The 23,703-nt window shown below is 36.3% G+C and overlaps 1 protein-coding gene across 1 annotated transcript; it reads right to left on the reverse strand.

Annotated features, from left to right (window-relative positions):
* Positions 1-474: 474 nt before the first annotated feature.
* On the reverse strand, positions 475-23,644 carry LOC110463764 (UV radiation resistance associated protein-like). Its single transcript, XM_021518613.1, has 16 exons — positions 23,386-23,644; positions 20,616-20,736; positions 18,777-18,811; positions 17,700-17,763; positions 17,128-17,225; positions 15,614-15,706; positions 15,265-15,338; positions 13,143-13,248; positions 12,312-12,438; positions 11,418-11,502; positions 10,120-10,210; positions 9,279-9,351; positions 7,750-7,915; positions 7,067-7,145; positions 5,594-5,685; positions 475-4,530 (listed from the first exon to the last, which is right to left on the reverse strand). Exons 1-16 carry the CDS (start codon positions 23,440-23,442, stop codon positions 3,435-3,437), a joined length of 2,457 nt encoding a protein of 818 aa, XP_021374288.1. The 5' UTR covers positions 23,443-23,644; the 3' UTR covers positions 475-3,434.
* Between the last annotated feature and the right edge of the window lie 59 nt (positions 23,645-23,703).

A 23,703-nucleotide genomic window follows, 5' to 3' on the forward strand; every position in this document is an offset into this window, starting at 1 on the left:
TCACCGATTCCAGACCAATCTCTACACTCACATGCTAAAAATGTTTAAAACAAAGTACCTATCACAATGTAAGTTTAAAATTATTTTACTGTGTTAACAACGATTCATTAATGCCCTTATAACTCTGATATATACCTGTATGAAGTCAATCTATATGCAGTGCTTCTATACCTGTTTGTTATATGTTCAGACACATACAACAGTATGTGGGATCGTAAGACACAAAGATGCACTATATGACTGTTTTCTGTGCACAGGGACATGGGAATCATTATTTTGTTTGGATGTTGTTAAGCCGTTCTCATGGTCAAAATAAAATTCTTTGCTCAAGTATTCCATCTTTGCGTATTGCAGAGTTATCGTCTCTTGGGAGCAGGGATTGATTGTTACGTCATTGGTTTGTGTGAGAAAATTACGTCGTTTTCTCAAAAATTGATGATGTTACTCTCACAAACAAGTGACGTAACAATCAATACCTGCTCCAAAGAGAAGATAACTCTGCAATACGCAAACAGCAAACACGGAATACTTCCTTGTTATGTTGATAAATCAATAAAAAATCACAGTAAGTCTATGATACACTCCAATACATTGTATTGGAGTGTATCGTAGAGGAGCAGAATTACAAGTCTAATTACAATTAGATTGGTCTAGGATTTGGAAGAATTTCGGAAAGACTTAAAATCGAATACCATTTTCAATGTTTACCCTTGACGTTTTTTACCATTTCGCATGATTTAAGAGAATTATAAGAAACTTTAAGCACAGAATCCATGCTTCAGCACGAGAATGGGTTTCATGAGTAGGGCCATGCATAGTCGGTAGGGAGTATTACTAGACAGATTTAGGTGGGAGGGGGTAGGACCAACACTCCCCTAATGACAGTATATACATGTAGTAACAGTATACAAAGCAAGGTCAAGCTTAGAGTGCTGATCTTAAAGGCCAAAGGTGGGTATAAAAGGGAGGCAACCCTGAAAAATGGAGGAAATACAAAAATCTGACTGCCTTTACTTTAGAGAAAGAATCTCTTCAAATTCATGTTTTCTAAAAAAACAAAAGGTCTGACACAGATTTTGTAGAGGCTACATTTTTTTGGGGATGAATCAGAATATGGTTATCAGTATCTAAAACATCCAACACCCTCATACTCCCTTAACACCGACATAGGTCCATACACACAAACTATAATAGATTTTCATGTCCCTGTGTATACAACAGGATGACACATTGCTGTATCAGACAAAAAGTTCCCTGGTCATTTTAAACTTCTGCTGACCACATACCCATATAAACATAACTTCACAACAATGACTCAGTAATGCCTATAAAAGATATACTTTCCAGAGAAAAATTGACATGTAGAGAACAGTGATGAGAGAGCTAGACCACATATCATAGAGCAATATCATGAATGTCAATATTATATTCTTCAATTTAATTTCATACTTTACAGATGAATGTGTGAAATAGTCTATTACCCCTTTATAAGTCTTCTCAATGATGTACATATATAGCTTTGTTTGTGTTTTATGTCCTATCAACAGCTATGATCATTTAAGGACGCACCAGGTTTTGGTGGTAGAGGAAAGCCAGAGTTCCAGAGAAAAAACGCCAACCTGCCACCAATACCTAGTGACTGCTACACGAAGGTCTCGAAGCCGCAACCCAGTACGTAGTAGAGGGCTAGTGGTAGCAGAATGTCAGACGCCTTAACCACTTGGCCACCGCGGCCCGTACATATATCGCATACTTATATCTGTCCTATAATTATATATGTATAGCCCCACATCATCTCTGACTTAAAGTCAAGGGTAGTTGTGATGGTACAATAAAATAGCATTTGCTGGCAATTTAACTTAACTACAATAGATGTACTGTAGGTGGGCCTGTTAGCAGGCATGGGCTTATTGCTGGATAAATATGGTATGTTGAAATTCAAAGCATTTTTTTTTTTTTATATTCAATTTTTTAGTAATATTACATTCAACTTGACAAAGTTGCATGATTCTGAAACATTTTAGGGATAATATACTGAGAAAATATTTTAGCATTACAAGTTCATAAATTTTAAAAAGAATTATGAATATTTATGGTACTTGAGCGGGCAAGATATTTTTTTTCCAGTGAACTTTCTGATGAAACACACATTCAAACTTTTTTTAAAAATCAACAGTACTGATCATGGTTATGTCCCATTGTTGGTAAGACTACGGAAGTCCGTTGATATCACAAGTACGGTAATAGATTCCTAAAGGAAATTATCAACAGTATTTGATTGCAAAAAGACCAAACTCTAGAAGTAATAAATAACATATTATCTTATATTTCATGGTTTACTGTGTGCCTCTAAAAAATTATGTCCATGGATTATTTAAATCCTTCTTATAGTTATATTTCTCTTCAAGTAAAAAAATCTAGTAAAACACAATTCACGGTAACAGTCTGAGAACTTGTCTTCTGTGAGCGATATTGTAAATGAAACATATACATTTCTCAGAAATATAAATTTGTGAAACACCCAAGATAATATTTACGTTGCCCTTTTCCTATCACTCCTACATTTTGTCTTAAGCTTTTATTTTCTAAGATTACAATATATCTATTTCATTAACAAAGTAAATTAATCAAAAGAGTCAAAGTGTTTTCGTGTAAGTAAAGTTTAAAACCTTCCTTTTATACAGCATAAAACAGATTGATTTGTACAACTGTTCTTGAGTAATAACAGTCAAATAAATAAAGCTTTTCATCCTGATTGTCATTCAAATACACCACAAAACAAATGATTTTGCAAACATTAGGGCTTCAATGATATATCGTGCGACAATATATCGCGATATTTGTAAACGGTATATTAATGCATAATATTTTTGGGAGGTCATGATACACCTGGGATATTTTATCGTTTCTGAATATCTATTCATATCCGTTCCAATATAGCGAGTGATATCTCAAGCTTGGCATGCATGTCGAAGGACCTGAATTGTGAGAAACTTTAAAGTCATGCCCATTTTGGACCAAGTCTATTTCCACTTGTAATATTGCCACTAAAGATTTGCAACATAACTTTTCTCTTTGCGCTTCTACTGTTACTGTATGTATCGTGACCACAGTATCGTGACCACAGTATCCTGATTTGTATTGTATCGTGACCACAGTACCGTGATACATATTATATCGTGACCACAGTATCGTGATACGTATCGTATCGTCATTCTAATGTAAGGTTGCAGCCCTTACAGACATTCTTCATTTAAACCATTTGTATGGTCATGTTAACATATCATTGAAGCCCTAGCAGACATGCTTCATTTTAACTATTTTAGGCAATAAAGTTTTCATTTCATGACTTCCACAATATGGCACTCCTTAGATATCTTTCCTATCCATCTATAGTATATATATATATATATCTAAACAGAATATTTTCAACATCAAGAGTAAGTGGTCTCCCTTTCTGAAAGAGCTTCCTGTGGGCTACTCCCACTATTCAAGCTTTCATAAGACTTAGTATCACTGTCTACTTGATTAACAACAAGGTCATTGGAATGTTTGAAAGCAGAGGTCTTAAATGACCTGAAGTTATCGGAGGAATCTGAGTCAGTAGAACTATCTCTGGGTAATACAGATGGCTTTTGATCACCACTTTCCGGGAAACCTGATATACTGAGTGAATTGGACTGGTTCTGATGTTCTGTATCACAGTTGTCTTTAGAGTATTCACTGGAACTGGGTTCAACATTTGTTTGGTGTTTAGTAGTTATTTCTGGTTCATTACTGCCAGTGGAGTTATCTCCCCTGTCTAATGAACTAACTCCCTTTTCCATGTCCGTTTTATCACAATCATTCCCTGCAGAGCGTGCAGGTTCGTCGTCAAGTTGGTCAAAGTTTCCTGTATTATGCAGAGTTATGTCCCCTCCCACTCCGACTCTCAAATTGGCACTGTCCACATGCAGCACTTGTTTTCCCTTTTTTGGTCCCTGATTGTTGAAGGACAAATCCTCTTTATCCACAACACTATAAACAGAGTTATCCCCCATTAATTGACTAGCATTTGATTTTCCCATTATTGCACTTCTTACATCTCTTTGATCGCACCCATCGTCAGTCACATGATCACGCGATATCACACTATTTTCATCGATAATTTCAAAACGTCCGAAATCTTCCTGAATCACATTCATGTCATTAAACATGTCAAGCTGTTCAGAAACCGGATTTGATATCTTAAAGAAACGGTCCTCTGACGGTCGGAATATCTCTTCTAACTCTTCATCTGGACGTTTCTCAGGCCGCGTACCATTGGTTTCCTGACCACCTATCTGTGAACTGTTCTGACATTCCCCCGGTGAGTGATTATTTTTATTCTCTTTAGATGTCACATCAAGAGTAGTCATGTCAGTACTATCGGGTAGGCTAAATCTCCCTCCTGAGGCTAGAGAGCTCTGTGTGTCTGTGCGATCAAAATCGTACACGCTCCGGTCTCTGCCCTCGTCTCCAGGTCCAATTCTACGAATTCCAGGTGTATCCCTACATATTAGAACACAAACAATATAAGAATGAAAACCAATGATTTTTAATATAATAGATATATTTCAGTGTTTGCAATCTTACTATGACATGGAGACTTAAGGCAGTATGCTACCTTACTGTGACATGGAGACCCAAGGCTGTATGCTACATTACTGTGACATGGAGACTTAATGATGTATGCTACCTTACTGTGACATGGAGACTTAAGGCTGTATGCTACATTACTGTGACATGGAGACTTAATGATGTACATGTATGCTACCTTACTGTGACATGGAAACTTAAAGCTTTATGCTACTTTACCCTGACATGGAGACTTAAGGGTGTATGCTACATTACTGTGACATGGAAAATTAAAGTTATATCATGTTTCATATAGAAAAAGTAAGTATGTTAAACATATCAAGCTATAGGAAAAATTAATTGCATAGTTTTCTTAATCATTGAGGTACTCAGTGGAGGCAAAAGTGATAAAATTGTGTCCAGAAAATGTGTTACAAAGACATGTCACCGTAAGGTATCATACTTCTTGTTGTATGGATAAGTGAAAGTTCAGACTCAAAGTTGTTGGTAAGTGTACCTAACAAGGAAATTTTCAATGCAGAATGGCTCTTTTATATAACACACTTTATAAAAAATTACCTGGAAATACTGTAAACTGGGAAATTTTCATTGCAGTTTAATTGTCGCCTTTTTAAACCTCCATATTTAGGGTGAATTTTCTCACATATCTGTTTGTACCTGATAGAGAAGACATTTTCTATCTTTGCTGTGAACTTTCACTGGACCAAACAACAACATTTATACAAACAGTAATGGCAACATCTGGTTCACCCGTTGTCAGTATAATGTGACCGGGCGGAATGCTGTGCTGGGTGTCTTCAGCATGGTGTTTCAGTGAGATAGCACTATAAAGTCGCAAAGGAGGAAAGTACACAACATACCCTGTCTCCGGCACACATACATACACACTCGACGCTTACACAACATGTAAGTCCTTAAATGACCTTAGCTGTTAATAGGGCGTTAAACAAAAATAAGAAAAATATTCTATACTTACATTCTAACATCTAATCGAAGTTCTAGGAGGGATTTGATGTTGTTGAGAGTTTGTCGCAGGTCTGTTGTCCCGAGGCCGCAGTAATATCGTAACTGAAAAACACAACAGACAAAACTGGTGAGTGCCTCTATCTAATGTTGCAGATACATAATGGTACGTAACAGGAAAGAGAGTAGTGTGCTTCCACCGGGGATCGAACCCGTGATCCCAGACTTCCTAGTCAGATACTCTACCACTGAGCTAAAGGAAAATTCCCTCTATCGCGAAGCTAGAAGGTGACCATAATCCCATGTACAATTAAAATCTGCCACACTACTCCCCCCATTTTAAATTGCAGGTTCTAATCTAACTCCCTGTCACTACAGGGAGGGCCACGGACATCACTTGTAAGAGGAAAGAAAGTAGTGTGCTTTCGCCGTGGATCAAACCCACGATCACCACTAAGCTAAAGGGAAATTCCCTCTAGCACGAAGCTAAAAGGTGACCGTAATCCTATCTACAATTAAAATCTGCCATAGGTATTAAGGGAGGTCCTGAAGGTAGTTGTGATCCAATTTTAACACACAGGGGCTTACATTTCAAGGTATTCATGTTTGTTTTGTTCATAATTTCTGCAGTAAATGATTTTCTTTAGCTATCACCCAGATTATGCTGGACTATGTAAGTGAAACCAATTGATGGTAACTTTAAAATAAAGTAAACTTGAAAATGACCCCAAATTCTGTTACGTTAAAATTTGTGTTATATGCAAATTCCAACTAAAGTCATCCTCGATAATCCAGGGGTCACGCTCAATTTTGCTCTTTGCTTCCCTGGAATATGTCATAGCAAAATTGAAGGTTCACTGTGCACCACCTTGTGGATGAGACAAGAAGACTTGTTTGAACCTTTGATGAACATCAAAGTAATGTGTCGGTCGCATAACAGTATAATTGGCTGGCTTTAAAGTTGGGTATTGCTCCTTGAGCTCTGTAATCTTCAAAGGACAGGTATCCACCTAGTAATTGGTCAGGTTTTTTTTACCCGAGACCAATCGAATAGCTAGTCATGTGCCGGCAATTTTGCTATGACAATTCCAGGGGTGCAGAGGGCGAAACTGAGCGTAACCCCTGGAGTATCGAAGATGAACCAAAGTCAGCAAAGCAGAAATTTTATAGCAGAATATATAGTTCTAGTACCCCATAAAATGCACCTACATACATATTTGGACAGACTGATGGAAAAAGCATGCAATTTTTGCTCCCCTCACTACGTTTTGGGGGCCTATAAATCAGAATTGTAAATGCCTACTGTTATGGGATTGGGTCACTACCTTATACAAAATTCAACTGACCAACCGCTTTGTTACACTTCAGTCTCCAAAATCTTAAAGACTGCTTTAAGAGGGGATACAAGGGGTACATCACGAACGAGCAGGTAAACAAAGGTATATCGGTGACATCACTTTTATTAAATTGCAATATTGAAACTTACCTGGCTTATGTTTTTATTCAGAAGAAAAACTCCATAGTTAAACTGGAACTTTTCTTTTCCTTTTGCAAATAAAGGAAATCTGAAATAATAAAACAGTTTCACTGTAACAAGGTCACAAATTCTCTTAATAGGTCATTTTAGTCCTATTTGTATGAAATGCTTTTTTAGAATCATTCCTCTCATGTTCATTCAATGTTTTCCTTAATGCCTCAGTAAATTTACATCGCCATAAAAATCCACATGTCATAAAAATACAAAGATTTTGTATTAGCCACTTTATAACTTTAGTAGACTCAACCATGCATTGATCTGGAAGAGTCCATTATGGTCTACAGTGGTGAACGGGTTAGAGGACAATTTTTTTAAATTGTTTATCGATCAAAATAAATTTTAGAATGTATCTATATCTTTATTATATCTATATCTTTTAGATATATATTTTATCTCCAAGCAATACTCTGACATGAGACTTGAGGAAATACAAATGTAAACTACCTTTTAAATTTTGTAGTAATCTCTTATAAAAAAATTATGTCATACTATCTAATACTTTGTTATACAGAATTAAAACTGGCTAACACTCGAGACGTCGGAGTCAACCTGGAAAGATATTGATAAAACAAGGTTTACGTGAGTGAAACTCTTCTGTCACAAAAACATAGTATACTGCCTTAAATACATACTCCCGATCCTTGTCCAACAACTTGGTGTGAATGTGGTCACGGATGAGTGACCTTGACCCATGGTGAATCATGGGATACCTCAGTGGAATGTCAAGAATGTCCGACATCATCATGACCATGTGACACACGTAACCTAGGGATACGGACACCATCATGTCTGTCTGACCTTTATACAGAGAGAGAAAGGGTGATTACGATAAAATTGAACTAAGAAAATCATCAAGCATGTTCAGTCAAACGTGTATTAAGGGACACCTTCAGAAAGTAAAAAATGTCCTTGAACCCTTTCATCCCTATGTAACTTTAATAGACTTTAACACGCATTGATCTGGATAAGTCCATTATGGTCTATAGTGGTGAAAGGGTTTACGAGATGGTATATAAATAATTAGGTTCAATTCATAACCAGTATACTGAAACAATAGGTCTCCCTTCATTCAAATGGGAGAAAAAAAGAAATCACTACAATGGGTAACACAGGTGGTCTCATGAACAGGTTTGGCTGTAATGAAATGTAAGTTCTGGAATGAAATCCATCAAGTCCAGGATGTACATATATTTCTTATAACTATGGGAGGGTAATATCAGCTTTCAAACCCCAAAATTGACTCGTCAACATAACTAACACCACAATAAGGGCTGACGTACATTGTATTGTCGAGGTATTGATGAAGTGCCTTCCTTAAAAAAATGGTTTGCTTGCAGTTTTCCAACTTCCTCACTAAAGATGGCATCTACCAGGTACTCAACCATTTTTTGGAAACTTTTGTTAAATGTTTTTTTCTAGCTGATAAATCTGTGAAACTAAGGCTTTTTATATAGCAAAATGAGATTTCTACTCTCTAAAAACAAGCCATTCGGATTGATATGTCTTGCCTATGCCCCGCTTTGACCATCAATGCACAAATCAGAGAAACTTACTTATACGTCAATGGACCATGAAAGGTAGGCCGCATCCAGCATTTAATACATGGGTTGGTTGAGATGTACTACCCAAGATGCATCTATGTTCCAAGTTTGGTTGGTGTAGCACTTAACTTTCAGAGAATTTAGCTTAAACGCAAAACTTAATTTTGACGCCGTCGCCGGAAAAGCAACACGTAAGTCTCGCTACCACTTCCTGGCAGCGAGACAATAAACAAAAATTCCTACCCACCTGCGAAGTAAAAAAATATTTGAGTTGGGAAACTGCAAACAAAATATGTTTTAAGGATGGCCTTGACAAGTTTGTACAACCCCGTAGTAATAATAAAAGGATTTATTCTAGCTTCAAACAAGTCTGAGGACCAGCACAATATCATAAAAGAAGAAATTTTAGAACGTTTTCAAACTTATGTTAAAGAGTCAATATTAAACTCATTAACCCCTGAAATTTCGTAATGAACTATACCAACCTTTGAATTGGAAGAGTTCAAATGTGTCTTCAGGGGTTGAATGAGTTAATGCTACAGTATATTTCGACAGGGATGTTTGTCTCTCACAACTTTACAATGCTTGTACATCTGACAACTTATTACTCAAACACTTACTTTGAAACTCCTCAGAGTTTGGTAGTTTGACACCACAAACAAACAGGTCAGACTTTTGGTCAGATTTCTTGCTCTGAAAAGGAAGTGATCAGATATCGTAAACATTACAAAACATATCTCACAGTGTCCAAAGGGAAGTAACTCCAGCAAATATGTGTTGCTCAACAATATGAAAATCGAAACGTCAGAAATAAGTCTGTACAACAACGAACAAATACATTTGACAGAAGAACATCTTAACCTTGCTATACTAGTTATTACTATTCCAGTAAAATGTTTACCCTGCTAAATTTTTGTCCTAGAATCTTTCAAATTATATTCACATGGGTAGAATCCCACTCCTAAGATTCGAGATTTTCTTTACTGTAAATATCTGATGTTTGTTTTCCAATTAAAACGGCCTGCATATTCACGAGAGAAAAAACAAAGAAACCAGGACAAAAGTTTCCCATTTTACATTAAAATGACATGAATGTCTCACTCTCATGCATATTAATGTCATTTTTTCATATATTTTTTTTTATAAAAAGGAATAGTAGAAACCTTGACCTCGGAACCCTGATATACAAACATTCAAGGTATTCCCATACTGATTGGATGGGATAGACATGGGTAAAATGATATGCCCCTTCCACCAACCCCCCCTCCCCCCACCCCCCAAATAAAATGACAGGGGCATGAAAAATCATATATTGTTTCATTCACTTCAACAAATCTTAAGTTTATGACTATTATAATTTTTTCTTGATCAAATTTTCAGCCACCAACCAGGTGAAAGCATACTATCATTCTTCGACATGTGTTGGTAAAACGTATCCCAGACCTAGATGTGGTGACATACCTCAGTGATCGGGTAGACATTTGTAGCTAACTCTCCAGTCAGCTGTTTTCTTCGTATCCACAGCTGAGCATTCTCTTTGATCAAACTCTCCCTGAAGACACAAACAAAATCATCATCTAACATGTTTTTTTAGGCATTGCATTATTTGGACAGCAGCAAGTTCGACAGATTTTCGAAAAGTTCAATAAAATCTATCATAACCATGTGATGCAGACAGGAAAATCTCAACCCGAGATTTTTTAGATATTTAAACAAGATTTGTCGATGTTTAGACAATTAATATCTTATCAGGAGGGTTGAATTTTCTCGGTCAACATCATCCAACTCATTAACCCTTTTACCCCTATGAAACTTTAGTAGACTCTCCCATGCATTGATCTTGATGAGTCCATTATGATCTCCAGTGGTGAAAGGGTTAATGGTTAGCTGTCACCTACAATGAAAACTAACTGCCATAAACATAGCACTGCAATTTTTACACATCTTCCAACATTGAGGACACAATTCTACTGTGAAATAATAAAAAGTCATAAAGCGAGGATGCTGATGACCAAAAACCAAAAATCAAAAATGGTGATGTTTTAATTTTTGAATAAAAACATGTGTGAGCAGTCTTTCCTGAGGAAAAATAAACTTATCCAACAACTATACCATTATACAACAGTATGCCTATGCCTTTTAATTCACACATTACCTGAGTAACATCACCAACATCATAGCATGGTGATGTAGCACTTAAGACAATCAACACAAAATTTAAAGGGTAATTTAAAAATTCTTTTTGATGATGGATTTTAAATTCATTTCCATTTCATGCAAGATTTTGCGAAACTCATCCCCATGTTTTCTTTAAGCTCAGATGAAAACTCACTCCTTAACTCGTTTCAAAGACCTCACATGAGACCCGACCTAAAATATCAACTTTAGAACTAGCTTCACATTCTAATTTGGAATAGAAATTTATTTAACGGACCTACATATATCACACAGTCTCTATTGACTGCTCTATTTATATACTGCATGGCAGTGCAGTGTTTTTTTCTGGGGGGCTTTTGGGGGCTGTTAATGGGCCCCATTCCCAATGGAAATTATTTCATACTTATGTCTGATTCCCAAAATTTGCAATTTTACTCCTTTACCCTTTCACCACCGTAGACCATAATGGACCCATTCCCATAAATGCAAGCATGGTAGAGTCTACTGAAGTTACCTAGGGGTGAAATGGTTAAAATTTCCTTCCCAAATTAACAACAGAAAAATGCTGCAGTGTGTCTGATGACTGTCCTCTATCATTTTACCTGGACTGGTTATTGAGTTTTTTCCTGTCAATAAGATGTGCTCGTTCCTGCTCTAATAAGGCAAACCTTTCATCCAGTTGATTTTCTAAAAAGAGAGAGAAACATTAATGCATGTCAAATGTCTTAAAATATACATAATTTAAAAAAATGTCTGTTACCAGTGAGTTTAACAATGTTTTGTTATATTTTCATATCATTCCTGACCTTCAGAATTTCATTTTAAAGTATAATTCACCCAACATCCTCGATACTCCAATGTTCTCCGCACCCCTGGAATATGTCAAGACAAAAATGAAGGCTCAGTCTTTGCACCAAGTGGATGAGACAAGAAGACTAGTTTGATCCTCTGATGTTCATCAAAAGAATCTCAAAGTCCTGCAATGGTCAAAATGACCGGCTTGTAGTTTGGCGTCACTCCTCTGTAATCTTCAAAGGCCAGGTATCAACCGTAGCGATCGTTCAAGGTTTTTTTTACCCGAGACCAATCAAATAGCTAGCCGATGACTTCAATTTTGCTATGACATATTCCAGGGGTGCAGAGAGCGTAAGTTAGCGTAATCCCTGGAGTATCGAGAATGACATTCTCAGTGAGACATATTCCAGGGGTGCAGAGAGCGTAAGTGAGCGTAATCCCTGGAGTATCGAGAATGACATTCTCAGTGAGACATATTCCAGGGGTGCAGAGAGCGTAAGTGAGCGTAGCCCCTGGGGTATCAAGAATGACATTCTCAGTGAGACATATTCCAGGGGTGCAGAGAGCGTAAGTGAGCGTAATCCCTGGAGTATCGAGAATGACATTCTCAGTGAATACTTCATGGGGTGATCAATAATTTAAACAGCCTCCTTATCAATCGATACATGTACTTGTACGACATTGGTAGAATCTTTACATACTGGCTGTCTGGTATCTCTGTTTGTGTTTATCACACTCCTCATGGTCCGCCTGTAGATTTGTCGCCTGCCAGGTCAGCTCACTACGGAGTTGTCTCACCTTGAGTAGCGTGGCTTCTCTCTCACACAGCTGTTAAATAAATACACAATACGTATACATCAGTGACATTTCAGGGCCTATCATCCATGCCTACAGGCAAATATTTTCTGTTACAAAGGTCGTTTTCCCCTACAGAATTTAAGCTTTATTTCCCCTAAAATCTCCTCATACTTCCTTTTGAACCTACCAATGTAGAAATTAATAAAGATATTGGTATGCAAATACAATTATTGGGTGAGGAGATCCAACGTCCGGTGGGTAGTGGTAGGTCAATGTACCGATGAGGAATCTGAGGTGGATACCGAAGTATTCTAGTAAAGGTCCACCAAAGGGAGGTAATTAAAAGTAGGTAAGTAATTGATCGTCAACACAAAGGATTCCGTAAATGTTAGTTTAATCACTTCACATGTTTCGGTTGGCAAGGCCAATTGTCATTAGAATCTGAGGACGCTCCATCATCCTTTACCTGCTTGTTCTAACCTTATAAAACAAACACGGTTTCTTTTTCTGGTATATCAAAAAGGATCATAACTAAAGACTGTATATTGAAATTGTGTTGAGTTGCATTATTTATAACAAATGAAAACATTCCCCTTCTTTGAGAATGCCTTAGTAGTTCTAAGATTAAAAACACAATTACCTGGGTACCTAATTTGAAAATAAAAACAAGAAAACTGATATGCAAGATATTAAAGGGATTTCATAGACTGTAAGTTCCAGCTCAGGTATTGTACCTTCTGGGTCTTTTCCTGGGAGGACAACAGTCGATCTTCTATGGACCTGTGGACTCGACTGACCGACACCTGGGTCTGTTTGATGGCACGTAATACTGTGTAGATTCTGTCGAAAAAGAAAACGGGAAAATCCGGTAAAATGAGTGATTTACTGTACTCGGCCTGATAAATAAGCGCATTTGTCCTTTGAAGCGCATATTTTCTTTTCTTTCCTTTTTTTCTGGATTACAGTGCAGTACTTCTGAATATCATGTTTAGAGTGTCACATAGCTCACTAGTCAGTAAATATATCTTGTCTATTTTATGTAAATATTATTGATTTTGTGCAAGCAAAACAAAGGAAAAAGTTCTTATTTCCCAGTCATTGGTAAATGATTGATAAATGTAACGGTCAGTAGCAGTTTTTCTACCACAATACGCTGTGTTATTCCACTCTCAGATCATTGTATAAACACGCAGACTGTTAGATAAATATTATATACACGTGGTATATGACCTGCAAGAGTTTTGGTTGGTCGAGAAGATGAACTTTGACCGGGACGACTTTTTCCACTTGCTTTTTGCCACCTGCTGTTTTGTTTACTTCGTCTGCTATCAACATCCGACAAATGTTGGTGACTTTGTGAGGTTATGCGGAAAAGGGGGTTATTAAGGCAATAATAAAAGAAGATCGCTAGTTTCAGGCAAAATTGCTACAGACGATCGGTATCGTTTCCACGTCACACTGTCGCGTGTCCAGGTCATGAAACCAAAACAAATTAAGATCTGCCAGTGTCGGAAAATATTTCATTCTCCCAGTCCCGTTATCTCTATTTGGATGGCCTGACTATGGCTGAACTTTCACTATAAACGTCAACCATAGAATCGTCAACAAGAAACGTAGGCCTATGGTTTTGGACATTGACAACGATAAGTTCGTCACTTGGCGGGAGGCAGACTTCGTACGATATGCTTACGCGCATATAGTCCGTGGTTAATTTATATAAATCAATAAAATACGGCTACTCTCAATATTTAATGTCGTTCATCTATTATATATTTTTTCATGAAGTTGTTGCCGAAACATTAATTTAGACAATTATTGAATTTGTAAAAAAGAAGTTGTTTTTGAATATTAATGAGTGACTTTTTACATATGGGTCATATCACTATGCCAGCCTTGTCAACAAATACACGTGTGTAGGTTATTTCTGACTGATCATGAGATTGTGGTAGAAACAGATCACACGACTCATGGTTGTTGAATATTGTATTTATTTCACTCTCGTTAGTTAAATTTCAAAAGTTAAAAAAGACACTCGCTAAAGCTCGTGTCTTTTGTAACTGTTGAAAATTAACTAACTCGAGTGAAATAAATAACATATTCAACAACNGAACTCTATTATCCATAATTATATAGCATTTCAATTTTGGTCCTTGTACTGACAGCATACAAAAGTTCAATTTAAAAGTATGCCTTACTAGTGTATCTGTGGAACATTGATGCACGACACCATTGATACCAGTAGTACAACATGGAATAATAGAATCTTCCCCCCGCCTTGAGGTGTGACAGAGAAATCTCCTACCCCAGTGGTGAATTTTCTGTTGTCTAGCACGAGGTCCTGCCGACAACCAACAAAAATCACCCGAGGGTGTGAGATTTCTCTGTTACACCCTCAAGGTAGGGGATGATTATTTTTCTCCCATCCTATTATTTCAGTCACAGCTCTGCCGACAATAATCTGCCATTGTTTGTAAACAAAAACACTTGTGGGGTATGAATATCGTCATTCACTTTTGATGGCGTCATAATTACACCGGTGACACATTTTAATGACGTCACAATTGAACACATGCTAATTGGAACAAGGCTATCACCCCCACGGGGATGACAAGCTGATCTTTCTCGGCTGAAATGGGAGACACACATGTGAAGGGTTGGAGAAACATTGCATCTTTTTTTGCAAGAATAATTCTGTACAAAAACTTTCCTATTAATCAACATCCCAAATGAATGAAAATTGAAGCTAAAATTCAACATCACAAAGTAAATGATAGGAAAAAAATTGAAGTATTTTCTCTTTATTACTTAAAATAAAACATCCTTCGTAATATATTTCATCACATAAATTTAATATACCTCTCCAAGGATGCAGACGTGTAGGATTTCTTGGCAGTCCCCACCTCTACTGGCAGTGTCATAAGTGGCTCCACCTAGGAAAAAGATCCCAAAGATTTGTCAGATAATAAAGTCAAATGATTGTACATCTAAGTCTAAACTCAGATGTTCCAGAAACAATAAAATATCGTACACTCAAAATTAATTATATCGAAAGATATATATATAAGGGTCATGGAAAAAATGAAATAAACAGGGGTTACAAAATATATCTAAGAGAATATAAATATATCAACATCGGAGCATAATTTGACTATATGAAGTATTTGAAATATCTGCGTAACTCATTGTTTACTAGTACACAGCATACCTTTCCTTTATTGATGTCAGGCGCTATGAAGAACTTGTCAAACATTCCAAAAACCACTGTGTTGGGAGAGTACTTCACTGTATCTTGCTGTAGCTGTCATTATAGAAAATAAATTGTACATGAAACAAAATTAGAAATCCAGTCATTTGTGTGCAAGTTACCTCCCTTGAATACTTTTTTAAAGGCTAACCTGAAATAATTTAATTTTGCCTATCTCCCCCATAATATTTGTTTTGGTATATATCGTATATACCTAAAACGAAAAACAACTGATGACGGAACTACTTTTTATACTTCAGAATGCAAAATTACAATGCAGCTTTTTTTTAGCGCAATTGTTTAGTTTACGTAAAAATTAAATAAATCTTTAACTGTGCATTTACAACGTGTTTGTCTACTTTTTTTAAATTAAATTATACAGAATGCCTAAGATTTTGTTTTGGTATATACGGTATATACCGAAAACAAAATTGTGCACTTTTTTGCATAAACCACTTCGCGGATTTATGCAACGTGCACAAATTATTTTCGGTATATACCATATATACAAAAACAAAATCTTGGTCATTCCTTAATACAACCCCACATTATCTCTGTTCCAAGAATATTTCTTTAAGACAAAAAATAAAAACTTTCATTTTCAAATATTTCTGAACTTCATGAAACCCTGCTGAAGCTGTCAATCTTTGTCTCCAAAGAACTGGGCCGTATTCATGAAACTGTTCTCATACTCAAGCATGGATTTTGTACTCAAGCCTAATTTCTTGTTACAGTTATAAATTTATAAATAAAATCTCATTTTGTCAATGATTTGGAAAACAAATTAAGAGACTTAAAGCTGAACACTGTTTTCAGTGTTTACAATTGACTTTTGATTGTTTGACATGATTTTCTTGTAACTCACTTACAAGAAAGCTGGTTTGAGCCCAGAATTCATACTTGAGTATGAGAACAGTTTCATGAATACGGGCCCAGGGACCACAAGAAAGGAAGATACCAGTATAAAACATAGATTTTCTTTTAATTTGGAGGTAAGAGTTGATTAAGAAATGTATTTGAACATGAACGAATTGATTAAAGTCTTGTAAATTCTTAATAATGAGGATTTGAATACATAAATGAAGACAATCATTACACAAATCCTTAAAATAAGATAACCACTAAAACAACTATTTTTACAGTATGTCATGTTTAAGAAACCCTGTACCACTGCCAAAAATTAACTAAACTCTGGAAACTTTTTGTTCCGAGACATGACCATAAGCAAAGTATAATCAACAACAGTATTCTGATTGTAAAACTTCAGCGGGGCTACACTGGGATTCGAACCCTGGACTTCAGATTGTTTTACTGTGCTATAGACCGACTGAGCTGCCTGGTCAACGGAAGTCTCCTGGCCCAACAATGCTAGGTATACAGTTACAGACAAAACAATATTAAGGGGAGATAAATGTGAAAACCAGTGCAGTGGGAAAGGGATCCTTACTAAACATATGATCTACTTCAACTCTGACCTTATCAGCGAAGAAATTCAAGCCAGTCAGGTGGACAGTCCAGTCTAGGAGGAGACGACAGTCATCGTCCATTACCAGCCATACTCGCACAACCAAGGCTGGACAGTGGTCAAGGTCTCAAAAATACAGTGAGAGTCGAAGTCCTGAATAGACTCCGACATGTTTTGGTTTTCTGGTAAACATATACTTCTAACTTATTTTGAAATCTACATTCAAATGTTAACTAGAAGATGCAGAAATTGGAAAAAAAGGTAGCTTTTTCTTTTTAAAGTTAACAAGAAAAAGTTACTTATCAGGATTTTTTAGAAGTCATAATTCCATTCATTAACTATCTGTAAGAAGGCATTTAACTTTAATAGTAATTAAGCAAATTTTTTTCTTGAATAAAAGGAAAAGGGAGAAGATTTCTCTCAAATTGCTCTGATATGCTGTCAACTTCTATAAATCGTTATTCGTATACATTTTCGAACTTGGAACTATTGATGAAAAATCTCTTTTCTTTCTTTTTCCAAAATTAGGCCTTTTTTGATGTCAACTGTCTTCTCAGATGCTGTTTGATGGCGTAAGGATACATTGAGATTTGATGTTGATTTCAGTCTCATACCGACTGATGTCAAAACTTTGCCAAGATGGATTCTGCAAAAGAAATTGTAGAAAAGGTTACATTTTAAAAAAAAGTAGTTTCATCATCTTAATTTGGTTCAAGCAGCAAAGCAGGTTTTTTTAAATTCTTTGACATAATTTCATTGATTCAAAAAAATGTAATCTACTCATATTTCTTTGCAATTTATTTTATCATAACATTCGCTTTTCAGCCATCATTTATAATTTTGGTGTAAAATTTGATGGGACAATTTTGTGTTTCAAATTAAAATACGGTAATCTCTTATCTGCATAAGCTACACACATTTATCCTGACGTAAATTAGAGACAAGGTCAGTAGTTTCTTTTAACACAGACAATTATAATACATGCTTCAAGGTAAAAATTATTACAAACACTTGATTTATTGGTAGCTGTATGTACCAGATTATACCTGACCTTTTGACATCATGTGACATGTATGGTAAAATGTGTTTGGCCTCGTAAATAAAACATGCTTTTCGGCCTAATAATTCTTAAACAGACATGTACTTCAGGTTCATTTTTTTGAAATGCTATGGAATTTTAATATCTTCAACAAGATTCATCAGTTTGGAAATATGTAATATAAAAGTTTTACTTTATACACAAACAATGTACGTATTAAACGTGTTGCAACCTTTCAAGACCGACTGGTCCCTAAAGTCAAGCTATGATTACATTGACCATAAACCGCTTCGTGGTTTATTTAGAGTACACTCCGTTTTTTGTGTTATATCTCCATAACATGAAAAATATATTCAAGTTAATCCTTATAACTTAATCTACTTTACACAATCCCTGTGGAAATCCACTTTTATTGATGGATTCTTTTCTCTTAGAAATTATTGCCAATCAAAAGCGACGTTACAAACGGCGACGTCGCTTTTGATTGGCTGAGTGCTGATAACATAAATTTGTAAGCCAATGAAAATGCTTGTTACAAGCAAGATTAAATTATTTGTGTATAAAGTAAAACTTTGATACGGCCATACAATTTTACATTCATAATTTAACAAGATACTTACCAGTGATCCTGTTATCCGCTCACTTGTATAAAATGCTGAAACAGATTATTTAGTAAAAATGTATTATGAATATATAACAAATTAAAGATTTTACACCCATTTACATTGTAGTCTGGTAGAGACAATTACACTAGGTATTATTATTTTCCTGATGAGCCTTTGTGAGGTGAATTGTAGTCATTCAAAGGATAAATTGGTCTTTTTTTAGTTGACATTGAAAATTTCTACTAGCATGACCTATATTTTCACTGTAAATTTTGAAAATTCTCACAAGCCCCGTCATAAAATCTAGCCCCCAGCCTGAATAAGCATGAACATAAAATCTACTAGCCCCGAGCATGAATATAAAATCTACTAGCCCCCAGCATGAATACAAAATCTACTAGCCCCCAGCATGAATATAAAATCTACTAGCTCCCAGCATGAATATAAAATATACTAGCCCCCAGCATGAACATAAAATCTGGCCAGCATATGCATGAATATAAAATCTACTAGCTCCCAGCATGAACATAAAATCTGCTAGCTCCCAGCATGAACATAAAATATACTAGCCCCCAGCATGAACATAAAATCTACTAGCCCCCAACATGAACATAAAATATACTAGCCCCCAGCATGAACATAAAATCTACTAGCCCCCAACATGAACATAAAATCTACTAGCCCCCAGCATGAACATAAAATCTACTAGCCCCCAACATGAACATAAAATCTACTAGCCCCCAGCATGAACATAAAATCTACTAGCCCCCAGCATGAACATAAAATCTACTAGCCCCCAGCATGAACATAAAATCTACTAGCCCCCAGCATGAACATAAAATCTACTAGCCCCCAGCATGAACATAAAATCTACTAGCCCCCAGCATGAACATAAAATCTACTAGCCCCCAGCATGAACATAAAATCTACTAGCCCCCAGCATGAACATAAAATCTACTAGCCCCCAGCATGAACATAAAATCTACTAGCCCCCAGCATGAACATAAAATCTACTAGCCCCCAGCATGAACATAAAATCTACTAGCCCCCAGCATGAACATAAAATCTACTAGCCCCCAGCATGAACATAAAATCTACTAGCCCCCAGCATGAACATAAAATCTACTAGCCCCCAGCATGAACATAAAATCTACTAGCCCCCAGCATGAACATAAAATCTACTAGCCCCCAGCATGAACATAAAATCTACTAGCCCCCAGCATGAACATAAAATCTACTAGCCCCCAGCATGAACATAAAATCTACTAGCCCCCAGCATGAACATCAAATCTACTAGCCCCCAGCATGAACATAAAATATACTAGCCCCCAGCATAAACATACAATCTACTAGCCCCCAACATGAACATAAAATCTGGCCAGCATATGCATGAACATAAAATCTACTAGCCCCCAGCATGAACATAAAATATACTAGCCCACAGCATGAACATAAAATCTACTAGCCCCCAACATGAACAAAAAATCTACTAGCCCCCAGCATGAACATAAAATCTACTAGCCCCCAGCATGAACATCAAATCTACTAGCGTCCAGCATGAACATAAAAAATCTACTAGCCCCCAGCATGAACATAAAATCTACTAGCCCCCAGCATGAACATGAAATCTACTAGCTCCCAGCATGAACATAAAATATACTAGCCCCCAACATGAACATAAAATATACTAGCCCCCAACATGAACATAAAATCTGGCCAGCATATGCATGAACATAAAATATACTAGCCCTGAGCAACATGCAGGCTAGTAGAATTGTACATCAATTCACACACCAATAAGTAGCTGCATGTTGATGAGTTTAATGATTTTGTTTCGTAACTTGATTAGTTTACCTTCGGATGTCGTCTCACGATGTAGTGTGAAGTAGGACTGGAGTTTGTGGACATCTTTACCATTGTAGCTTGAACACACCAGGTTTCGGATGGCAAGGCTCCTCAGGTGTCTCAGCCGTCGCTACGGAAATGCATAAAAAGACCAGTAAGCAATGGTGCGTGACAATATCTGAATTCATATTTTACATATTGTACTAGGGTTGTCAACGGTTACTTGGTCGGAAGACAACAAACCTGTTACCAAAATCAATAACCAAATTGTTGGAAATTTACCTACCCTTTTTGGGAGCCCCATATTTTCCTGGCTTAGACCTTTAAATTATCTATAGAATCTACCAAAACCGGATAGTTTTGTTATTAAAAAAAACAGTGTTCATGCTTACATATTTGTGTTGTTTTTGTTGTCTATTGTAAATATTGACAAAGAGATGCCGCCAACACCATAAAAAACATGAACACATTTTAAAAGGAAGCTAGAATACAAAGTTATGAAATATCAACTTTTAGCGGTATAGAATTCGCTTTTATATGCAAGATGTAAATATAATCTGAAGAGTTCACACTTGAATGAGGAAGCATGTCTTTAAACGTTTGTTGATAAAATTTTGTTCTAAAGGACAATACTTCCACATGTGATCTCGAGTACAGATAATAGTAATTGAATCCCACCTTACTGTATTCATACATTTGTTGTCCATGAAATAAACTTACTGAGAATACATCTGTACATGAAACTATTTCCTGTACATGTGTTTACCTGGTAGCTTGATTTACACAATAAACTATCATGCCAATAAATATACGTTTTAAATAGAACATTAACTAAACATATAAGGTGTTTGCTGGGTTTTATTGTTTGATAACCAAATTAACTGATTAACCGGTTACTGGGTCGGAATTTTTCGAGTAACTGCGGTTACCAAAATTTGACCATTTTGACAACCCTATTTTTTACACACATTAATTAATATTTTTGATTAACCATGGAACTGAAGGCATAGGAAAATAATAATATAACCACACAAAAGATATTGATTCAAATCTGGACAACTACATGTATCTATCAAAATTCTTAGTAACATGCAAACTGAGTTGCACTGTTCCAGCTCTTCTGAATCCAAAGTCAATATACTTTCCACAGCAGTATTAGCTGTCTCCTGCTTAACGAAGCCTTATTTTTATTTTATTAACAGAATTTTAAAATATATATTAATGTAGTGGACACTGGACTAGCTGGGTCAATCGCTGGCAAACAGGTAGCTAAATTGGTTAGAGGGTCTGTGTAGAGTTGTTTTGGAAGGTCCTGGGTTCGAATCCTGGTCTGGTCTCCCCAACTCCCAGGATAAAATCCCGGTCTGGCAGTGCATTTTTCCTCTCGTTACATTTGGCGCCCAACAAAATATATATAGGCCGGGTTTTGTGTGTCTTTGGGGGCAAAGACATTGTTGATGGGGGGGAGGAATGTATAGTCGAAACTGGACTCGGATGATCACTGGTGACCATGCAGGCCCAGGTAGGTCAACTGGTTAAAGCATCGCATCTACAGAAGAATTTGGTAGTTTCCGGGTTCGACTCCCAGTATATGGCTGTGCATTTTTCTTCTTCTGTCACATATACATGTATGCATGAGGATGCCTAATAATTTAGATTCCTGGACAAGAACACTCTTCATAACTAGACTGGACTTTTACACATTCGTCTTTGCGTTAAATCAGTCATGTCCAAAATCAATTTCATTCAGGTAAAATTGTTTCTGAATTAAGTCCGGGCCCCTCTCATATCCGTTCCAACTAATTGGGGAGTGACGTACTAGCTGCTCCAGTTCGGCATGCATGCGGAAAGATGTGAATTGTGTGAAACTTTACAGTCATGCTAATTTTAGATCAAGTCTATTTTCAGTTGTTATATTGCCATTAAAAAAAAAGCAACAATATCTTTTCTCTTTCCTTCTACAAGCTGTCACTACAATGTATCGTGATTATAACATACTGTATGGTGACCACAGTATTGTGATACGTATCAATCTAATTGTCTTAATTGTTAATATATCGTTGCATACCACGGCAAGCTCTGGTGTATTGTCGCAGATATTTGGGATAAGTACGAAATACTAGCAGACAATGTAAACTTCACATTCGATTAGGCAGTGTTATCTCTGTCGCTTCATTTAACAAAATAGGTGTATCATACATATATGTAATTATTTCTACTTATTTGGGGTATACATATCAAAATGTTTGAAAGCATTGTTCTTTTATTGTTTTGTATGCATGTCACTAGCTGTCACCGTAGTCCGAATTATTCTGACGTTTTACCGACTTTTTTTTATATCGGTCTGTTAATCGACGACAGACCGATATAAAAAAAGTCAATAAAACGTCAGAATAATTCGAACTGCTGTCACCGGTGATAGTACCGAATCACCTTTTGTTTTCTTGTCGAAAACATTATTTTCTGCAGAATTCAGGAATTCATGCATATTTCATTCGATATTGATCGGTCTGCACTTATCCAACAATCTGATAAATCTGCATGATGTTAGGTTCATTTTAGTGTTTATTATATATATTATGAATGTAAACATTAAGTAATGACTGAATGCGTCGATCTTGATTCTATTCTTAAACCTTAAACATTAAAAGCAGTTATCTAATGTGGTTAAGGGATGCCGAACCAATATATGGCATTCGAAAAATCTGGAGAAAAAACATGCCAAACGTGTGAAATAAATAAATAAGCCAACAGCACAAATAACGAATGTATGTCTCACCTGATATGTCTGCAGTTCAAACAAGCATCTGGGTTTCTTGGTGCTTATTTGCGACATCGCTGACTCTAAGATGGATATATCATGGTCAAATGTTTGTAAAATACATCAGCATGAATAAAAATCGATTTTAAGAGCTTCGAAGCCCAACAGGAAGTACTACCCCCTAAACAGTCGCCATTTTAAAGATCTCACTGCATGTCACATGATTCGTTGATTATTATAAGTGTGTTACTTATCCACTTCGTTTTAACATACACCTTTGATTTCGATGATACAATATTGAATATGGAATTAACTTGTGTCTTTAATATTAATAAA

Source organism: Mizuhopecten yessoensis, unplaced genomic scaffold, assembly GCF_002113885.1.
Source record: "Mizuhopecten yessoensis strain PY_sf001 unplaced genomic scaffold, ASM211388v2 scaffold10925, whole genome shotgun sequence".
Taxonomy (NCBI): Eukaryota; Metazoa; Mollusca; class Bivalvia; order Pectinida; family Pectinidae; genus Mizuhopecten; species Mizuhopecten yessoensis.